This window comes from Lepidochelys olivacea (assembly GCF_965140295.1).
Source record: "Lepidochelys olivacea isolate rLepOli2 genome assembly, chromosome: 11".
NCBI lineage: Eukaryota > Metazoa > Chordata > Testudines > Cheloniidae > Lepidochelys > Lepidochelys olivacea.
In genome coordinates, this window is record NC_140421.1 from 51,548,783 (window position 1) to 51,571,756 (window position 22,974).

Genomic DNA, 22,974 nt, shown 5'->3' on the forward strand with positions numbered 1-22,974 from the left:
GAGTCTATTGCACATAAACAATATGCTCTCAAGAACCATTGGCCCATAGGCTTTCTCTGAAGTGCATGTGCTAACGCCTCTTGATGTCAACAAGAGTGTGTGTGTGTGTGTGTGTGTGAAGTTCCATATAAATTAATCATTTTTAAAGAAGAAGTTGAATTCTAATCTTACCACAAACATGCATGAGAATTATTTATATTAAATAGAATGAAGTAAAAAGACAAGCCAAAATTTTTGTATATGGAGCCCTTACATTAGGCATGTCAATACATGTAACTAAAAATGGCCCAATTCTCAGAGGGGCTGAGTATTTCCAGATCCCACAATATATATATATATGTATATATAAAATATGAATTCCAAATTAATGAGCTGGAAATAATGTGGTTTTGAGAAAACAATACCACAAAAGACTATTGAATGACGACTATATAGATGAATATACAGGAAATAAATACTTTAGGACTCTCTCCAGCCCAAGTTTAATATATTATACAGATTATATATACATAAAATCTTTCCAAGCTGCACAGTCTGTAGAAGTGAGAGAGTCAACATATTCAAGAAACAGGTTAGCTTTTTGCAGAAAACACCACTTTGCAGAAAACTGCACACTCGGGAGTAGAGGAACATCTCAATAAGAGAGGAAGAAGTACTGAAAACGAGATTCTGCCTCCACTGATTTCAGAGCCTTTCTCTGCTTTATCTCCCCTTCTTCGCCACCACCTCCTGGAGTGATGCTGAATGAGAGAATGCTGTGGATGAGGGAAATATTTGTGTAGTCTCAAGAAGCAGAGAAGGCTGGTTTTGGCCTGTATATGGATTTTATGTTAAAAATAATAATAATAATAATAACCTAGTTCTGTAGGTAGAAGGTTTTACTTTATCCTGCACAGAGTGAATGTGCTGCTAAGGAATCACATTCCGATCTCCAGCTCTGCCCTTCTTTTCTGGAATGGAACTGTCTTTGACTGCATCTCTGTGATGGGACAATTTGAGCTACATAGAAACTACTAAAGAAAGGAAAATACTTTTCCAACATTCCCATTACAGCTGCATGGCCCAAGAGGGCTGTGGAACTCCCATGAGCGAGCATCTGTTAAGGCTGCTTATCACACAGGTTGTAGCACTGAGATAATCTGCCTAAATCAGTTTGTCTTAATCCTTTGGTTACAACCTCTTTCATGTCAGCATTTTGAGCAAATTGGGAATTATTTTGCCAAGTAATTAGGAAATAGTACATTTTTCATCTGGCATTATAGTATTTCCGGAAGCTTATTTTCTATAATGTGAGTAAAACTGAACTTGCATACTTCTGTCCCATATCAGTGGTATATATTTTGCCTTAGTTTGGTCTGTCATTCTGAATTTTTAAGCTATTTTTAGCATCTGTTCTGTATTGACTAGATTGAGCTGTTTTCTATGTCCTGGGAGTGATGGTAGAACTGCTGTATGAGCTGTGATTCATGTTTTTTATTTCAATGTGAATTTGGAACCATAGTAACTTATTTGCTTATCCAGTATTTGTTGAAGTCTGCTAAAAAATCCGGGGCTTTCATAATGAAATATTTTCTGCTCCCCATTCAAGGATAATTTTTTTTTTATTTTGGATTTTAATATTACATTTTGTCAGTGTCTTAGATGTCCGAGTTATTGCTTATCACAACATACATTCCATGCATTGAGGACAGCAGCTCTCATAGGTTGTCAAATAAATACTCATGTTATATAAGGAGAAATTAGTAAAGAAAAAAATATTGGAATTATATCTTTTAATTTCAGTCACTATTTCTGTACATTCAAATATATAGCCTATTGCTGTTGCCCTGTTATCTTAAATGGGTCTTGGGAATAGTACCTCTATTCAAATTCTTATTAATTTAGAGTTGTTTCTTTCCAGCTCTTTCAGGTCTAAATGTCATTTATTTCTGGCTATCTCAGATTTACTGAAAATGTGAAATTTACAATGCTATTTGGGTTTTAGCATGTCCCATAAACTCTTGGTTGTGAATGCCATTTGCTTGGTGTCAGGAGCTGGTTTTTGCATGCTGTTATTTTTGATACTGTAGCTCTTCTGCATGCTGAAAAGTACAGTATTGTGATTTTTTCATGTGAAATATTACCCTAATATTTATTGTCCTTATTGTAGGCAGGCAGTGTGACACCTAAATCACCCTCCACTGACATCTTTGATATGGTTCCCTTTTCTCCCATATCCCCTCAGTCATCAACACCTACTCGCAATGGCACACAGCCTCCTCCAGTACCCAGTAGATCTGCAGAGATCAGTAAGTTTTGTAACGACTGACCTAATTTTTTCTTATATTGTTTTTTTAATAAAGCATCTAAAATGGTTTACTGACATTTTCGTGACAAGCCATTTACTGTTTTTGTTAGTCACATGTCTGATAATGCCATTTCATTTTTATGCCATCTGAACCAAATTCTTTGCAGTTCCTGCCAAGTTAAATAATGAATAAATTCATTTAGTTGATTAAACTATCATATTCACAATTTGATGGTTGGGAATTAAAACTTCCTTACTTTTTATAGTATGGTTTTTTTAAAAAGTTAACCCAGGAAGTATTTTGACTTCCAGTTACATTTTCTTCATTGTTGCTCTCAACATTAATATTTTTTGAAAACCTCCATTTGGTGGGGGGTAAGGGGGGAAAGAGTGGTGATGGTATAGAATGGAAAGTTGGATTCACAACTGAATATTCAGAGTTTATTGGGGTAATAGTGTTCATGTTACTTTTCATGTCATCCATGAGAAACAAAGATCAAAGCTCAGAATCTCAGTATGAAAGTAGTGTATTTTGTTTCCAGCATTTTGCCATGATGGAGGAATATTGCATTTTATTGCCTGACACGGTCTAGAAGCCCTATCCTGAGAATTGCTGAGCTCTCAGATTTTGACCCCAGAATGTTCTAAATAAAGTAGAGTACCCAATTCAGCCCAACTACAAGTCCACTGAAGTCATTGGTGTTTTGCCTGCTCACATCAAGGTTCAATTTGATCTGCAGACCTTGCAGAATGTTTCACTGCACATTTCTCACCTAGTGTACACATGAAGAGCCACTTCCTGGTTTCATCTAGGTCAGTGGCAAAAGTCCATTGATTTCAGTGGAAGTAGAATCAGGCCCAAAGGTACCAGGTACCAGAAATGGTACCTAATTCTTATCACAGTTACACTGGTGTAAATTAGGAGTGACTCCAATTAAGTTAACCATTAACTCAGTGTAGAAAAGTGGTGTAAATGAGACTAAGATCATTCCTGCTTTTCATTTCTTTAACCTAACAGAAAAACACTGCAAGAGAATTTGCCATTTAACAGTGAACTGAAAGGCTGTTTATAGTTGATGAAAGTATTTGTATTTCTTTTGAACAGCAGTGGTGCAATTGTATACAGAGATTTATCATATTTGGTGTTTTTCTTAAAGCCCCATCTTTTGAGTCCTCTGCATACAACATAATCTCAGTTTTCATTTTTTTAAAAAGTATATTTCTAGCCCTCATGGTTGAAAAGAAAATCTTGAAAATGTAAACCTCAAAGGCTCAAAAACCAGAAGATAGATAATGAGAACAAACATTAGTTTTGTTTTAAAATTTCATGATTTTAAAGTCAGTCTCATAATTTTGGGGGACTCCTGAGTTTTGAACACGAGATGATACTACTGCAGTAGTTGATGTCATTAACATCTAACATTGAGGTCAGGTGTTGCATGTGTTAATGATTTCATTAACTGCTTAAGGAATAAATATCCATAAAGGAAATACCAAATCCATATTTTGACAAGGTCCCTCAAAAAGGCTCTTATACAAAGTAAGGAGTCATGGGATAAGAGGGAAGCTCTTCTCATGGCTTAGTAACTGGTTAGAAGATAGGAAACAAAGGGTAGGAATAAATGGTCAGTTTTCACAGTGGAGACAGTCAAATAGAAGGGTCCCCCAAGGGTCTGAACTGGGATCAGTACTTTTCAACATATTCATAAATGACCTGGCTAAAGGGCTAACCAGTAAGGTGGCGAAGTTTGCAGCTGATACTAAATACTCAAGATAGTTAAGTCCAAAGCAGACTGTGAAGAGTTACAAAGGGATCTCACAAAACTGGGTGACTGGGCAACAAAATTGCAGGTGAAATTCAGTGTTGATAAATGGAAAGTAATGCACATTGGAAAACATCATCCCAACTATACAAACAAAATGATGGGGTTGAAATTAGCTGTTATCATTCAAGAAAGAGATCTTGGAATCATTGTGGATAGTTCTCTGAAAACATCTGTTTAATGAGTAGCACCAGTCTGCCTGTAAATTCCATTACTTTAATGGATAAGCTGTTTTTCTGCTAGAATATAGAGAAAATATATTTTAGTCTTGATCTGACTATTGACAAACCATTTTGAATTAATTTTGGAAAATAAAGTAATTTTAAATTGAACTGATAACCTGGATACCTAGTTTCAATCCAGAGGGTGACAAATGTTCTGAAAAGTGGGTAAGAAGAGTGCATATACCAAAAATGTCAAGAGGCACTGAACGATTGAGATATTCCTGAGTGTCTTTACAATTGCTAATAGCCCTAATGTTTCCACTCTTGTTGACACTGAATAGTGCTATACTTCACTGATTTCAGTGGGACAGCTGGTGTAGTTTGATAGCACCAAAGACTGGCAGAATCAGATCCTAAGCATCTGGCAGTAGAAAAAGTGTAGTCTGGCAGTAGAAATCTTTTCAAACATAGCCTAGAACTCTCTTTCTGCTGCCTGGTATGCTTCAGTTATAGGGGATATTCTTGCAATATTCTTTATGTTCTCAAAATCTCATTGATCTCAGTGCAATTTGTGATGCACAGAAAGGACAGATTTGGGTCTTTTATCTGTATAAATTTGTGTTATGGACTAATCTATATTCAAGTTGGGATTTTACAGCTCAAGAAAGGATACAAAGGAAGCTCTAAGCCACTTTTCCTCCTCCTCTATTCATGGGGCTGGCTCCTGGTGAAAGTTATAGCATCTGCCATCCACACTTCCATTCCACCCAAAAATGGCTCCCTTTAGAGCTGGTCGGTAGAATCCCAAGGAGGCATTTTGTTCTCAAAATTTACTGATCTGTTTAAATTTAATGTTTCACAGAGATAGTTCGGTTTTGATGATGCTTCCCCAGAACTTAGGCAGGATTTCAGCAGAACCCTGCCTAGCAGATAGCCTTCAAAACCTGACTCGCTTTCTGCCAGCATGCCAGCTGAGCTCCTCAACATCCCCGGCTTCCAGGCTCGTGGGGCCTCAGTCGCTGGCTCTACCCATCCCTATTATGTATGGGATAGAGCTATGTGGAGAATGACAATTCTGTTTCACGAAGGATTTCAACGCTTTGAAATTTATTTTTGTTTCAATTAGGAAAACAAACCAAAAATTTAGAAATTTTCTATGAAAGGGAATGCTCAGAATGCAAGATGGGGTTCTTCAAGGTGAATTGCAAAGATAGTTAAACCCAGATTTTTTGCTGAGAGCTTCCACCAGCCAATGTTTTTTTTTTCCCCTTTGTGAAATAATCCAGAATCTTTATGTCTGTGGTATGGCCGATACCACAAGTCTCATTCTAGCAGTATTATGTTATTAACTTTGTCACAAATTGAGAAATTATGAAAGATCTTCAGCAAACCAGGAAGAGCGAGGCTAAAAAAGAATATTTAAAAAGTTAATTAAAACTTGTTTGAATGCAGAGTGGTCTCACCAGCCTGGTTAGTGGGATTAATGAGCACAGAAATCTCAGTTTAACTCAATTTTAAATTAAGTTTTCAAGTTCACCTCCACAATATATAGACATTGCAAATACAAGGGTTGAAAAATCAGTTATTCAGTTCTTATTTTAGTTACCAATGAAGAACTGAGTTCAGCTACTTCCTTTGTGAAAATTCCAATAAACAATATAGAATCCTTTAAATAATCATCAAAGTGTCTCTCTGATATGTCTATAAGAACAGCCACACTGGGTCAGAGTATCCTGTCTCTGACAGACACCTGTACCAGATGCCTCTGAGGGAGTGAACAGAACAGAGAAATTTATCGAGTGGTCCACACAATCATCCAGTCCCCACTTCTGGCTGGGGGACAGAGGTTAAGGACATCCAGAGCATAGGGGTTGCAGCCCTGACCATCTTGGCTACTAGTCATTGATGGACCTCTCCTCCTTGAATGTATCTAAATTTTTTAGAACCCAGTTATACTTTTGGCCTTCAGAACACCGCTGGCAATGAGTTACACAGATTGTGCATTGTGTGAAGAAGTACTTCCTTTTGATTGTTTTAAACCTGAAGCCTGTTAATTTTGTTGGGTGACCCCTGGTTTCTGTGTTACGTTAAGGGGTAAATAACACTTTTTCTTCACACCATTCATGATTTTACAGACCTTGATCATATCTACACTCAGTTGTCTCTTCTCCAGGCTGAGCAGTCCCAGTCTTTTTAATTCTCTCCTCATATGGAAGCTGTTCTATACCCCTAATCATTTTTGTTCCTCTTCTCTATACTTTTTTTCCAATTCTAATGTATCCATTAGACATGGGGTGACCAGAACTGCACACGGTATCCAAGGTGTAGGTGTATAATGGATTTATATAGTGGCAAAAAGGAATTTCCAGGTGAGAAATTCTCATGTTTTAAGTTATCTTACAACAAATTTGAATATCACCTGCTTTGTTATGTCATAGATAGTCAAAAAGGATCTGTGTTACCTCTATCCTAATCTGCATAATCAGGATGGGAAATACTGTATTATTACAATGGTAACTCTCATTGAGGGACTGTTCTCAGTCATGGAGATAAACACAACTGACAGGTGCAGTATTTCTAAATCCTGTTTTGAAAATTGCTTTTATACCTTTCTCTCTCTAAGTATAATGCATATGTGTAATATAGTTGTTTTTGTAACAAAAAACTAGTTTCCTTGTTAAGTATTTGCTGATTTTTAACCTGCTGTTAGGCTGCATTTCATACAGGGCAAGTGCCGCACATTCAAACTGAAATGTTGTCTTCCACTTCTTTAGACCAGAGGGGCTTCTCACAGAGTGGGATGGTCACACAGGGAAGCTGCATCCCTTAAAGGGGTGTAGTGGTTCACTCCTTATGCAGGGTGAAGAACTCTGAGAGACAAGCCTGCGGTGATCCCCTAGTGAGGGTGCAGCTGTGCCTAAATGTTGTTACCTAGCCCAAAGTTACCACACAGCTGTCAGCCTCTGTTCAGGAGAACAGCGACAATAATGTGGCTGCTCAGGACAAGGCTGTATGAAGAAAAATGTGTGGGGAAGCTTGCAAAACACCTGCCTGACACTGTGTTAGCTCTAGGCAGCGTTGTCTGTTTCTCTCATAACTCGGAGTATTACATCCACTCACAAATATGTCATGAAAAATAAATGTTATTTTTAAGTACAGCAAAGAGATTGTGAAAGTACAAGAGCAATTTTCAGCCCTCTCCAAAGAATAGTATGTGATCAAACCCAACCCTAAAACAGATATTTAGAAACTGAATGTGTTCAGACATAATTTGCATTGGAAAGTTTACTCGATATGGCACTGGATATGTATCTATAAAATTAATTTTGAACATGAATTAAACTGATGTATGGCATGGTTTACCTCATCTAGAATAAGTTTTTCTATGCTTAGTTTTGAAGGATAAAGTTACATAAAATCAATAACAGTAGAAACAAACCATTTCCTCACCTGAAAGGAGAAATTACTGATCAAACCCTGTAACCTGCAACCCTTACTCATGTGAGTAGTTCCATTAACTTGAGCAGAACTGCTTCTTGCAGGTTTGGGCCCAAATGAGAAATATTCCAGAATAACTGAAAATATTCCATATCAGTCAAATGTTCAGAAACTTCCTTTTAATAATAATGTGAAGTTATATTTCAGCCCTAAGAAATGCAAAAGCCATGTTTTTTTTTTTTATTTCACTGATGTATGCCTTAGGTGTTTGGTAAGGCATGGTATCAAAAACTGACTGCCTTCAGCTATCTGCAAAGGGTAATAGTCGCACTGAAAAGTATCATCTTCTTGGTATTATGAAATGGAAGTAATAAATAAAAATGAGAATAACTCATATCTATAGTAATGAATATACATAATCTCCTGAACATTACAGAAGAATGATGGTTCTGCGCTCATTGTCAGTTAGAGCATCCCTCAGCTGCTCAACGTATGCTGGCTACCAGCAGGGGATCGTCAGAACTGAAGAGTACTCCAGCCATATCTCTTCAGTGCACCCCAGATAAATCCTCTTTGTTGTACAGAAAGCCAGAGGAGCAGAGGCCAGTTACATCAGCTCTGTGCTAGCCAAGGATTCTGCTATACCATGGTTGTCTGTATCTGCGTACAATGGACAGCTTTCTGGTGGCATAAAGGAGCTGCACCATGGGCCAGGATATGGTCCTAAGGTTCGAGGTCACATCATATAACCAGATGGACTATAATGTAACCACAGTTTGTGAGGTTCTGGTTAACCAATCAAATTCCAGTTTGCTTCAGTACTTTAATGTTAAGTATGACAGAAACATTAAAGTAGCCTCTTAAAATCCATTTGAAACAACAAATATTGACATACTTAATGTTAGTTGTTAATCATGGCAAAAAAAAAAGAAAAAGTCATAGCCCTGTCATGGAAAAAATGCAAAAGTAGTCATTTTAGTTAAATATGTTGTGGCACATGATAATTTAAGTTGTTTGTAATTATGTAATTATGAGAACTCAAATATCTTTTATTTTAAAATCAGAATATCTTAAAACCAACTAATAATACTAAATTGTTAGTTTAAAACCCATGCTCCATTGCAATGGACATATAGGATAAAACTTCAAGGAACAGTCTTGTTCAGTAGTGGGCTGGCAAGCCTGTTGGTGAAATCCTGAAGTCAAGAGAGTTTTGCCATTGACTTAAGTGGGGCCAAGACTTCAACCCGTGATTTTCTGTGAATCATACACACATGCACACACAAACACAGAATTGCCATGGAAGTCACGGCTCTCTAGACATACTGTTCTATAAACAGATTTCAGAATTAATATATTAATATTCTATATTCTGTATCTATCCTGTGCAATTTCTTTCAACATTGATTGCATGAACAGTAATACTGTAACATGCAGTTTCTTGATTTAGAAAATACTTTGTAGTTTGTTTTTCAGTGTAACGTAATTGACTGCTGACTCCAACCTCTTGACTCTAATGTTGCAGGTCATATTTTGGGCTAATAGTATCACAGGTATCAATAGCCCTCTTTACTCATAAATTAATACACTTTATAATTGGATAGCATGGTTAGCAGATTTGGTGGATAAAAGATAAGATATAGTTTGAACTTTCCTTTTGGCAGCCATGCAGATGTAGTTACCTAATTTTGCAAGTGATGCAACCAATATGTTTAAACTGTGTTAGCAAAATGGTTATCAAAACCAGTTTAGCTGGCTTCCAGTCTGGATAAGAATAGCATATTTACATGGCACTCGTTTTATGGAGAAAAAAAACATCTGTACCTGATGGGAGAGAAAAAATAAATGAACTGGGCTGCAAATCGGATGAAATAAGATTAATAGAATACTGAACTAATACAGTAGAGTGATATTGAAGATATTGGATCTTGACTGGACCTTAAAAATAGACAGTGACACAATTAAGAAAAACAAAGACTAGTTAGGAAGAAAAAATGAATAGTGAGAAGTTGCTGTAAGGCACTGACAGAAAGAGGTGTACAGATGTATTGCTCCATTTCAGATCCAGGTTCTTTGGACATCTATGATAACTGATCTTTCATGGTCCACTACTTTTTGTTTTTTGATGTTAATCTTATGTAAAAGTAAACTAAAATGCCTGTGGGCTAATAGTTGTTTCCATTAATACCAGCTGTGTCTAAAAGAACTGTGTCACAAGTCAAGGCCTTACCTGGTGTGTACAGAGAGGGCCATTTGTCTTTATCCAAACCCTCTGACCTGATTTCAAGAAGCAACAAACAGGTGACCTGGATAGTTTTCAAGAGTCTATTTCTGCCATATATTAAATAAATAAAAAAAGATGAATGCTTGGTGACCACTTCTGCACCTTTTTTCATTTGTGAAACTCCCACACACAATAATTGCAGGACTATGCCATTATAACTTACCTCACAGAGACCAGAGGTAAGGCCTGAACTTCCTTCACCGAGGCTATGATATGATAATTACTGAACATTCCTAAAAAAATGCAAGAGAGAGAACTGAGAACAAGTGAAGAAGTGAAAACATCAGCTTGGTAGCATTCTTAGAAAGGGAAGAAAATAAGCTAAATCAGACTAGCTTCCAAGTTTATATTTAAACATTGCTGTTCACAAAATGGATGACTGGAAATGTTGTTCAGGATATTTTGTAGGGAGACATGTTTACCGTGCACCATGCTACTCCTTCTTTATGTCACTAGCTCTTGACTTAATGTTTTTTTTTCATTCTAGAGAGAGACCTTTTTGGAGCAGAACCATTTGACCCTTTTAGCTGTGGAGCAGGAGATTTCCCTCCAGACATTCAGTCCAAACTAGATGAGATGCAGGTAATTACTTATTTATCATTTCAATAAATGGTTTCCATTAGCATATGAACACTTACCTAATAAGGGTAAAGTATACATCATACAGCTGTCTTTCTGTTATATAGCCTGTTAAGGATTTGTTCTTTACTATACAAAGAAGAATGAACTTTGATCTTTGTGGAGGGATCCCACTGACCTTCAATCAGAGTTGAACATTTGACTCCCTGAGGCAATCTTGAATGTTCTCAGTGTCTTTAGAAGGAATGCATTTGGCACTTAAGTGTACTAATTATTGCTGGCTGAAAATTTTCTGACATCATTTGATATTTTCTGTCAGAAAATGATGTTTAGTTGAAATAAAAATGTTCTGCAAGACCATCCTGATTTTGACAAAATTCTAAGCGAAACTGGCAAGTTTCCAGTAGAAGCCTGCCTAGTTTTCTGCCAGCTTACCTGCCTGGCTCCTTGGCAGCCCAGGTTCCTCAGCAGCTGGAGGCTCCCAAGTAATGGGCAGCTCGGGGAGACTTGGAAATGTTTAGAAAAGGTTACAGCTAAACTTTGGAATTCCCCTTGATGGGAAATGTTGAAATTTCATTTATCATTCCGTTTTGTAACAACTATTTCATTTTGAAATTTATTGCGGACTGGGAATTCAAGTTTCTGACTAGCACTAGTACTAATATTTGCATAGAATAAGGTCAAAGCTAAAGTTAATAAGACAAGAGAAATATCACTCAGAGGTTCGGCATCAGGAAAACCTAGCTAGAACAGTTCTACTGTGGAATTTCCACAGCATTGTTTAAATAATTTCTCCAACAAAGGGGGTTGAATTTGATTGCATAATGCATGTGATATCGTCCTACAAAGAATGCTAGCATAAATCAATGGTTTAGGCCAAAAAAGACTCCTAAAAATGTTTATATTTCTTTATACTATTTCTAATATCTCTTTTATCTTCTTGTGCTTTCCTGGGTGTTTAGCGTCAGCGATGGTTGGTATATCGTATTTTAATATTAATATTAAATCAACTTGTTATAATTAAAATCCTAAAGAATGGGCACGCTGTATAATTGACATCTTTTATATTTTATGTCTGTAATTCAGGACCATTTTTATGCAAATGTTTTTGGGGGGCTTTGTTATTTTTAAGAGGGGATTGGTTGGTTGGTGGTTTGGGGCAGGGAAGTTGTCTTTCAAGTCATAATTTATAGACTTTTCTCCCAATTGTTCATTTCCTTATTTAAATATGGTTGCTTTTTCCTTACGGACTTACACTGGTATTGTATAAGTTCACTTTCACATTTTCATCATCAGACCAATGCTAGTGAAAGTGTCTCTTCAGGCACATATTATTTATCAATCTATTCTACCCAAATGTATCTGGAGGGTGAGGATGTTTCTGTCTTGGCTGTTCGTGTTAATTTCTCTTGCCTGATCTTTTGACACAATATGAGGCATCTTCCATGCTGGCATATGAAAATATAGGGCTGTTGAAAAACCTGTGGAATTTTTTTGCTTCCATTTCACACTTGAACTTCGGAGGCAAAATTGTTGACATTAAGCTTTTGTATTCTAAGATCTATATAATAAATTAGTTCTTGATTAAGATCAGTCAGTTGCTCGCCTATTTTTAAATGGAAAGAAATATGAAACAGTGCATGATAGACAAGTTTGGCATCTTAGAAAAGTCATGGGTGGTTTCTTGGGCCCACAAGCCTATCTAAGAAGTCAGTGAAGATGTGTAAAGAATTAGGAAGAAGAAAAACATAAGCAGTTCCAGTTCCAAGAAACCTAGTGAGGCCAAATACCACATGTTCTGAGGAATATGGCAGTAATGGGGAATATGAGACAAAACTGAAGGCCTCATTTATTCTCTATAGTATACATGTATGTAGAGCCAGCATGTTGTACTCATTCACTTTGTAAAAATATAGATTTTCTGAGTTTCAATAAGTGTGTATTTGATCTAATAATACATAATACTGTTATTTATTGGTAGTCTGTCCAGGGAGACAATTTACGTAGAATTCAGCAGTGAAGGCAAGATGACAACTTAGAACAGCTGATCATTCAAGAGAACATAAACCTACTGATATAAGTGGGGAATTTCTAAGTAATTTCCAGTAAACAGAGTTAGTATATCTTTATAGCAGGTACTGTTTGAGACAGACAAAGAGTGAAGGCATAACAAGAACATCAGTAAAACACAGGTGATAAAAAAGCACTAAGTAGCTGCTGCTTGTTATTACTGTCAGCATTGCCAAAAAAAGATGGGCTCAAATTAAATTCTCTGCACTTTTGGGTATCTTTCCAAATCCAACTTTAATTTTGGTCCATATTTCACAATTATGATCTTTCCACTGTCACTGTGAACCCGACCTTTTAGGAATGGTCAAAATCCAGACATGTGCTCAGACACATCTCTGGTAAACATTCTGTGACAGGATCCTCTGGGGGTATAGCCTGGGACTGTGGGACCAGCAGCAAACCCCCCTGGCACTGTGATCACTCAGCACAACAGCATGTGGAGCCTGATACCCAGCTAGATTGCATGAATGCTTCCAGATCCACTCATGAATCACCCAGAGAAAGGCACCAGAGCCAAATCCCCCCAGCTCCCAGCACCATACCAGAGGAATATACCATCTTGCACTGCTCAAGATGGGCAGTGAAGATTTATTAATTGGTTCACTACTTCAACAATGGAAAGTGGTTATAAAACCAGCCTTTGTCAAACCTGAGCAGATTTATCACGCACTTCAGACAAACTCACTGGTAAAGATAAACAGTTAAACAAATTTATTGACTATAAAAGATAGATTTTAAGTGATATTAAGTGATAGGCAAAAAGTCAGAGTTAGTTACCAAAAGAAATAAAATATAAGCATGCAGTCTAAACTCTCAATCCTATCAGACGGGGCAGCAGCTAGATTAAGCAGTTTTTCTCACCCCACTGGATATTGCAGTCCTTAATATACAGGTTTGTTCCTTAAACCTTGGCCAATCTCTTCTGTTGGAGTCTTGTCTTCTTCTCAGTGTCTTAGGTGCTTGCAGCATAGGTGAGGGCAGGAGAAGGGCCCAGCACATGGCCACTCTCTCTGTTTTATACCCTCAGTCCATGTGCTGGAAAACACAAGTCCAGGCATGTCTGGGTGCATTGCTGAGTCTCCAGGCAAAGTTGAGAAATTCCCTTGGTGTGGCCTCATGCAGGTGAGTCATTGCATAGTAGCTCCCTTGCTGGACAATGGTTGTTGATGGGTTGATTGATACCCCGATCTGGTGTTGGTTACTTTCCTTGCTGTTGCCTCTGGGGAGCTAATATTTGGCTGATTCCCCAATTTACAGCATGTTTTAGTGACCACCATACAACACAATTCTCATAACTTCATATGCATTAATGATACACATATATGGATAGAGAAATGACTTTCAGCAGATCATAACCTTTCCCCTGATACCTTACAAGGTATGCTTTTATATGTAAGATCATGATTATATGAAAATGAGGAATATGGGGTTTCCAGGACACTCCCCCAAGGTACAGAATGACACACATTCCCTCTGTTTTGCTGAAACATTTTCACCCCTCTGTGTTTTTACCATACTTCACACATAAATCAAATTAGTCTTTCCATATTCTCTAAGCTCCTGAATTTGAAGTTTCTTAAAGGATGTTACATGGATGGAAACTTTCCCATTTCACAAATTATAGCAGCAGCAGCTGTTATATATTCTAAAGTCTCACTTCAGTTGATCTTATACAGCTTTCAGAAGCTGTGGCCATTCTTCTTTCTCTTCCTAATGCAATAAGAGGCTTGACTTTATTTTTCCTGAAATCAATCACAGTTAGATAGAGATCATTATCTGCTCAAATACATGTAAATTTGCCATTGGATCATTGGGTCTGTGCTGCTTTAAGCCCAGTGGGTGCAGTCAGACTGACAATGAAAAACAACTCAACTAGATTAAAAAACAGAAAGTTCTACCATTTACCTGAGCTCAGGACTGTGCTGCATCTCTGCAGTGCTGGAATGACTGAAGAACGATTGGAATCACTAGTGTGTGTCCTTGCTAGAGCTGGTCAAGCATCTAGATTCCTCAGGTTTCCAAAGTGGATACAGGCCTGAGTATTTCCCCAAGACTGCCCTAGTTGGTTTGGTAACCTATCCTCTGCTCTCAACGTTGTAGATCAGGTGCCTGTACTCATATCGGTAAATCTGGCCACTGTGTGCAATACCAGTTGTCATGAGACGATGCTGATCTGCTCTGAAAGGGGGCGGCCTTTCAGTGGCTTTGAGCTACGTCTACACTGAAAACGCTACAGCAGCTGCTCTGTAGCTGCACGATCGTAGCATTTCAGCGTAGACACTTATTACAGCGACAGGAGAACCCCTCCCATCATTGTAGTAAATCTACCTCCTGAGAGAATTCTTCCATCAATCTAGCGTTCGCTTCTTTGGCATTTAGGTCAGCTTAACTGCATCACTCAGGGGTGTCAATTTTTCATATCCTTGAGCAACAATGGATCTAACTTTCTAGTGTAGACCAGCCCTGGGTTTTTACCTCTTAGAGACATCCCAGAAGATAGTTTGGGGCAATTGCTTTTCTGCATCAAGGATCTATCACATGGAGTTCTCCCTCTCTCCCTGCCTTTTGTATGTATAATTAGCCCTTAAGAGGCATAATCAAGAGGCCATGAGCTACAGTGTTTCCATTACGCTTTTTGCTCTCATCTCTGTTTCTGTTTCATCTGACTGTGGCAGGGCTCCTGAATGAGTTACCCAATGTGTACTAGCTATTGGGGAATGGATGATGGTTAGCTGACTGAAATTGCGTCTGGACAAGATTGAAATGACAGTGGTTGGTTGAAGGAAGTGACTGAAAAATATGCTGTCCTTAACTGAGTGTGTTTATCCACCATTTGGTACTAAAGTTCACAAGCTGGTGGTCCTGTTTGATCCTCTTCTGCTGTTAAACAGTCATGTGGCCACCCTGGCCAGGACAGTGCTTTTTCTACTCTATGTCTCCTAGAAATTGAAACCATATGTTTGAATTTGGACATTGCTATTGTCATTCATGCTTTCATCACTTCAAATTACGCCACTAAAATATGCTGAATTTGGGGCTCTCATTAACTCAACTTGGAAATCGAAGGTAGTGCAGAATATGCAGTTTGCTTAATAAGGGGAGTTTCTTAGCATGATCCCAGCCACAGATCGCAGCCTTCAATGTACCCATCCTTCCCCAAAGACTGGAGATGGGCATGGTTGTGTGCCCTTGAGATCAACAGATTTGAGCTATTTCAGACCCAATGGGGAGTGATTTCCAGGGTTATTGACACAATTACTGCTTGCACTTTAAAAATTCAGGAAGAAATTACAAAGTCATGGTGAACATGCTGTTTTATTGGGACAGCAGCATCTTCAGTAAAAAAAAAAAATCCTGCCTGTTTGCAGAAGCTAAAGTACATATATATAATGATACAAATAATATATTTCAATGTGTTGTGCTTGTACGTGATTCCCTTTCAATGAAAAAATGTTGTGTATTACAGATATCAAATACTATTTTATGTACAACAAATATTATGAAAAATATGTTATTGACTGCCCATAACATATTTAATATCATTATTTTAAAAAGAATATTCTGACTTCTAAAATAATCCTGCTTTTCAAAAATAATGAAACAAAACATAAATGCTCATCCATTTTTCTCCAGCCCTGGCATTTCAACTGACATCATTATTATTACAGCTGAAAGTGTTGGTCTTTGAGAGTGAAAGGTGAAGGGAGATATACACACTGCAATCTGGGTTTCATAATAAATATACAGCACCTTACCTGTATAATTTCTTAAAACCTGTGAATATGAATTGTGTGCCTGAAAGCCTGCACAAAGCTTTGATTGTTCTGAGTTAACTGTGAGAGCTACAGATAAGAGAAATTATTAAAGTAAAAGTAGCCCATGGCTTTATAAATCTCACCTCCATAGATGCACACAAAGGGCACTCTCATCACCCAGATCATCCCCTTTCCTTGCAAAAGGGAGTTCATCTGACTTCACAGCACAGTTAACACCCCTTCTCCTGTTACCTAGACTCTACAGAGGATAACGGAAGTCAGCAAGCGAGTGGGGTACCTGTTGTTTTCCCCTCTTCCCCCATGAAGCTTAGACAGAAGAAATATCATAGCCAAGCTGGTGTGAACTATAGAACCTTAAAAAGCTGTTGGCCAAACTTATAAGCAGGTTTAAAAAAGAAAAACAAATTTATGAATCTAAGATCACATTCAAAAGCATGATATGCCCATGGAAACTTCTAAAGGCTAGTGCTGTGCTTGACAGATTGGATCTGCAGATTACAAAAAAAAAATAACAAAAAATATGTTTAAACACCAAACAAAGAGTTGTCAGATTAAATTCAGCCCACTTTTGAGAGAAGAGAACTCTTGAAAGAAGCTGAAAAATGTCAGTCTAAATTTTTATACACTTCTGAGGGCTCCTCTTCTTCAAAAGTAAAATGGGAGAGATTTCAAGCAATCCATGGGCTGTTTGACATTTATGTGACACTCGTCACGTTAATCAATTAGTTTAATTGACGCCAGTGGAATTACTTATGTGAATAAGGCAGACAGGATGTGATTTAAGGAGGAAGGAATGTACTTTCTTTACAAATCTGCTGTAAATTTTTAAAAAATGTAAAATATTATAAAAATATGTGAATAATACGTAAAGCTAATCGTCAATATTTGTGTGGGGAAGAAGCTTTAAAGTAGACAGACATAAGCACCTTTTTAGTTAATGCAAATAATAGTTTTTGCATTTTAAATAAAGAGAAAAAATGTTAAATTTTCCTTTTTTCATTGGTATCAACATCTTGTTACTTTTAGGAAAATACTGATTCATATTTTTGCCAAAATGTATAAAAATGAACAATCTGAAAAAGGTAATAATTTGTGAAATATAATCATCATTCCAAACTGTAGTTCATTTAAGTCAGGAACTAAGTGGATTGAAGTTTTATGCCATTCTACTACTTTTATTTGTGCCATTGTCAGCCAGATTTTAGGCCAAGTCCTGATGTCCTTACTGAGTTTTACTCCATGCTTTCAATGGGAATTTGGTAAGTAAGGAGAGCAGGATTTGACGTTGGTGTTGATAGAATGCTTTTGATAAGGGTAACAGTCCTATCTAAACATATCTTCCAAATGGTGCATTCTTGATAAGGACAACTGTTTACAGAAACCTATTTAAGAATCATAGAAATGTAGGGCTAGAAGGGATCTTGAGAGGTCATTTAGTTCAGCCGCTGGGCAGAGTCAGGACCAAGTAAACCTTACCATCCCTGACAAGTGTTGGTTCAACTTGTTCTTAAAAACTTCCACTGGTGGAGATTCAACAACCTCCTTCGGAAGCCTATTTCAGAGTTTAACTGACACTTGTCATTAGAAAGATTTTCCAAATATATAAACTAAATCTCCCTTGCTGAGATTAAACCCATTATTTCTTATCCTATCTTCAGTGGACATGGAGACCAATTGATCACCATCTTCTTTATAACAGCCCTTAACATATTTGAAGACTGTTATCAGATGCCCCCTCAGTTTTCTTTTTTCAAGACTAAACATGCCCAGTCTTTTTACCCTTTGCTTATAGGTCATATTTTCTAATCCTGTTACATTTTTTGCTGCTCTCCTCTGGACTCTTTCCAATTTGTCCAGATCTTTCCTGAAGTGTGGTGACCAGAATTGGACACAGTACTCTGAGGCCTCCCCAATGCTGAATGGAGCAGGACAGTTACTTCCTGTGTTTGTCATAGATTCCAAGGCCAGAAAGGGCCACTATGATAATCTGTTGAGTCCGATGATTTTTAAGTCTATTCATGTTAACACTGTAGTTCCTGGCATTATAATAATATTTTATCTTGCCTTTTTTGGAAATCCTTATTATTCAAGAAAGCTGGGTTTTATGTATGGTATTAGTTAAGTATCTGGCAGATAAACCAGCACTTTCCTTTAATCCTGAAGTTTGCTAATTACAATCATAAAGGACAAAAGACATATTAATAAAACTCTGATACAATATGGTACATGAATTCTTTGAATGGATCAAACTTTGACTATGTAATTTATCCCATTCTCTTTGCCATTCATATTATAGACATATGAACATTGAGTTATTTTTGTTTGCTTTGTAAATTTAGAATATTGGAGAAAGTTTAGAAAGGACTGAAGGCCTAAACTTTGTGATGGAAAGGGTAGAGCCAGGTCACAGAGGGACACACAAAGGAGACGGTTGGAAACAAAAACAAAATAGATTTGTCAGGCAAGAAATAGGCTAGAAATATGTAAAAGGCAAAACATGCTGCACACAACAGGTGATAAGTAACAAAACATCAGTTTGGACTAAAAAGACAGGAATAAGTGAAAACAGATGCTCTGTTTCTGATGACCAATAAGAGTTGGGAGATTGGAGCCCAAAAACAAAGCTTGAAAAGAGGAGGGTCCTGCACTGTCAGCACAGTCTCCAAAATCTCCCTAAAGTGCTTTTCAAAAATGGAGGGCCTGGCTCATTCCTTCCCCACCTACAGCAGGGATCACACTGGCCTGAGGCACCTGAAAGCACTACTCCCCTGTGCTATGTGCCATTTTTCACAATGTGCAGTGACGAGGACAGGACACCCTGCAAATACACAGGTTTCAGTGTGTCTCCTCAGGTACCATTTTTGTCATGGCCCTAGCTGGAGTTTAAAGCTGTCCTCCATGGCAGATGAATCTCTGTGGTCCCTCTGCTGGTGTACCTGCACCAATGAGCACTGGAGAGCATGCAGATTTTCCCCTCTGCGACATCAGGAATGAGTCAGTTCTTTGTATGTTTTAAGAGCTCAGGAAAGGTTTCATACATATTTAACTGAGGGTTTTAAATGTTAGCAGAGCAAATTTAGGTCTTAATTCTGTAAGCTTTACTTATGTAAGTAGTCCTTACTCATCAGAGTGCTCCCCTTGAAGTCATGAAGAGTATGTGTTGTACCAACACTGGTAATAATGTGTGCAAGGTCAGGGCATTATCCTTTGTGTAAGTGGGCACAACTCCATTCATTGCATTTAACTGAGACGTGCCCACTTACACCAGGTTTGTGTTTGGCCTCTGTCACCATGACTCTGTGGGTCACAACTGAGAATAACAAATTCAGGACAAACTGCTGAGAAATAGGGCAGACACACCTCAAAACTGCTGGTTATTCTCCCACCAGACCAGCAACAAAATAAACTTCTGTTTCACCACACTGGCTAACAAGAAGTCACAAAAACAGTCTCCTTAGGGATTCCAGCACTAGACTTAATGATGAGTGGTTATTTAAAACCAGTTTAATCAACCAAAGGGTTCTTCTGATCCCAAACAACCAGCCACATACCCAGGCCAATATATAACTCAGATTTTACCCCAAAATCATGCTGCTGCCAATTCTTTAGTATCTAATATTTAAAGACAGGTTTCAGAGTAACAGCCGTGTTAGTCTGTATTCGCAAAAAGAAAAGGAGTACTTGTGGCACCTTAGAGACTAATCAATTTATTTAGGCATAAGCTTTCGTGAGCTACAGCTTACTTCATCGGATGCATACTGTGAAAAGTACAGAAAATCTTTTTATATACACAAACCATGAAAAAATGGGTGTTTACCACTACAAACACATTGTAAGGAGAGTGATCACTTTAGATAAGCTATTACCAGCAGGAAAGTGGGGTGGGGGAGAGAAAACCTTTTGTAGTGGTAAACACCCATTTTTTCATGGTTTGTGTGTATAAAAGATCTTCTGTACTTTCCACAGTATGCATCCGATGAAGTGAGCTCTAGCTCACGAAAGCTTTTGCTTAAATAAATTGGTTAGTCTCTAAGGTGCCACAAGTACTCCTTAATATCTAAAGGTTTGTTTATAAAAAGGAAGAAAGAAAGTTGAGAGTTAAAAGTGGTTAAAAGAATCAAATATGTACAATAATTGCAAGGTTCTTGGATCAGGCTTGTAGCAGTGATGGAATAAACTGTTAACTAGTTAAGTCTCTGGTTGCTCCCAAATCATTGCAAGGTCCTCAGCCCCTTGGTTAGAATGCTCCCATTAGTATAAGTTCATCGTCCAGACGTTTGAGCAGGAAAGAGTCCAACTGGGAATGTTTTCAGGGCCTTTTATGTGGATGGAAACCCATTGTTCTAGTCTGGAAAATCACAGGTAACAAGATGCAGTTTGGAGTCACATGGGCAAGTCACATGTCCATGCATGCTTTGCTTAGTCATAGCAGAGGCCATTATCTACACTATCCTTAGAAGGTTTACATGAAAGACCCTCATTGTGGATAGGCGTCTTCCATGGTCCATTGTGAGTTAAGTGTTCTTTGATGGGCCATTCAACTTGAATAGTCCCTTCACAATGTGCTGACTAAATACCTTGTGGATGTTACCACAGAAGCAAACACTTGAAATACAGGTACATAGTTAATATTCATAACTTCAGATACAAACATGATACATCTGTACAAATAAGATAATAATATTCAGTAAACCATAACTTTTTCATAGACACCTTACATGTCACATTTTGTACAAGAGTTGATGCAATTATATAACAGTGGTAACAACAATGATCTACGTGGTCATATTTTAATCATATAACATCACAGCCTCTAACTGGATTATTGTGTTTGCTTAGAACAATTCTTCTGTGTTTAAGGCTTTTGTGCTTTCATTCTGCATTGCCAGCTCTTGTGAAATCCATAAAAAAATGGGGCAAATTCACCAACATGCTCTGGCTACTTTATGCCACCCAGGCAATGCAACACAGTCACGTACCCAGGCTGGTTCAACCAGGTCTACAACTGCTTAGTCTTGCTGAGCCATAATAGTGATTCTGGCCTGATCTTGTTAGAAATTGCTGTTAGAACAATCTTTTGCTTGGAAAATCTCAGACCACATTATAATTAAACCCCTTGAGCTTTATTTTATTTCTCTCAATATTATTTTCCAGCCATTAATAATCCCAAATGGGATTATTAAATATTTTGACATTTTAAATTCTAGCATGTGACTTGAATTTTTTCATGAGTTGAGGCTAGCTGAATCTGTGATTTTCCTTTTATCTTTAAAAGGTATCTTTTTGATGTACAACACATGCATGCTATTTATTCATGACAACCTAATGAGAGTTACAAGTGTACATAAATAGGAGACTATATCTTCAGAGTTTGAGTTTATATCTAACCACAGTAAGGGTGACTTCAAAATGATTATTTTGTCTTAGATGCTTTATAAAAACACATACTGTTTACTTCATACCGCATCAGCAACATTTCCCAAGTACATCCTACTATCAGGAAAAACCTGAAATGAGCATTACAGCAGGAGCTACTGTGGTTAAAATTATCTTGGCCTTTCTATTCGACATTGGTAAGGCCTCATCTGGAGTACTGTGTACAGTTTTGGGCCCCACACTACAAGAAGGATGTGGATAAATTGGAGAGAGTCCAGCGAAGGGCAACAAAAATGATTAGGGGTCTAGAACACATGACTTATGAGGAGAGGCTGAGGGAGCTGGGATTGTTTAGCCTGCAGAAGAGAAGAATGAGGGGGGATTTGATAGCTGCTTTCAACTACCTGAAAGGGGGTTCCAAAGAGGATGGCTCTAGACTGTTCTCAATGGTAGCAGATGACAGAACGAGGAGTAATGGTCTCAAGTTGCAGTGGGGGAGGTTTAGATTGGATATTAGGAAAAACTTTTTCACTAAGAGGGTGGTGAAACACTGGAATGCGTTACCTAGGGAGGTGGTAGAATCTCCTTCCTTAGAGGTTTTTAAGGTCAGGCTTGACAAAGCCCTGGCTGGGATGATTTAACTGGGAATTGGTCCTGCTTCAAGCAGGGGGTTGGACTAGATGACCTTCTGGGGTCCCTTCCAACCCTGATATTCTATGATTCTATGATTCATTCAGCCCCCTACTTTTCTTCCAATTGCTCGTAAATGCAATATTTTCACTTATCAAAATGAAATTTTCCAGGCTTCGTCTCTGCTCAAAAGTGATGTTTCTTTTAAAGTTCAAGCCAAAGTAGTTCAGCATTTTTTAAGATGAGGAGAGTGGGGAAAGACAACAAAAACACTTTCTCCATCATAAAAACAAAATGCTTTGGGTCAGATTCCTGCCCTTACTTACATGGAGTAGTATCTTACTTCACAAGTAGTCCTGCTAGAGTAAATGGGATTACTGATGGTGTAAAGTACTTCTCAATGAAAGGGTGGCAGAATCTGGCCTTTAATTTGTTTTTAAACACTTCTACCATGAACACAGAAGGAGAAAGCTGAAATTTGACATGAAAATAAAGAATAGTCTTGAGAACCATCTTTGAATTTTCTAATAGCAATCAGTTTTGATTT

The 22,974-nt window shown here is 37.8% G+C and overlaps 1 protein-coding gene across 14 annotated transcripts in view; it reads left to right on the plus strand.

The window, feature by feature from the left end:
- Positions 1–22,974, plus strand: part of GULP1 (GULP PTB domain containing engulfment adaptor 1) — a 294,296-nt gene that overhangs the window by 267,482 nt on the left and 3,840 nt on the right. For all 14 annotated transcript variants that reach the window (XM_084642803.1, XM_084642804.1, XM_084642801.1 and 11 more), the window contains 2 exons: positions 2,150–2,288; positions 10,484–10,578. In XM_084642803.1, coding sequence (XP_084498929.1) covers positions 2,150–2,288; positions 10,484–10,578 — 234 coding nt within the window. The remainder of the gene's footprint in view (positions 1–2,149; positions 2,289–10,483; positions 10,579–22,974) is intronic.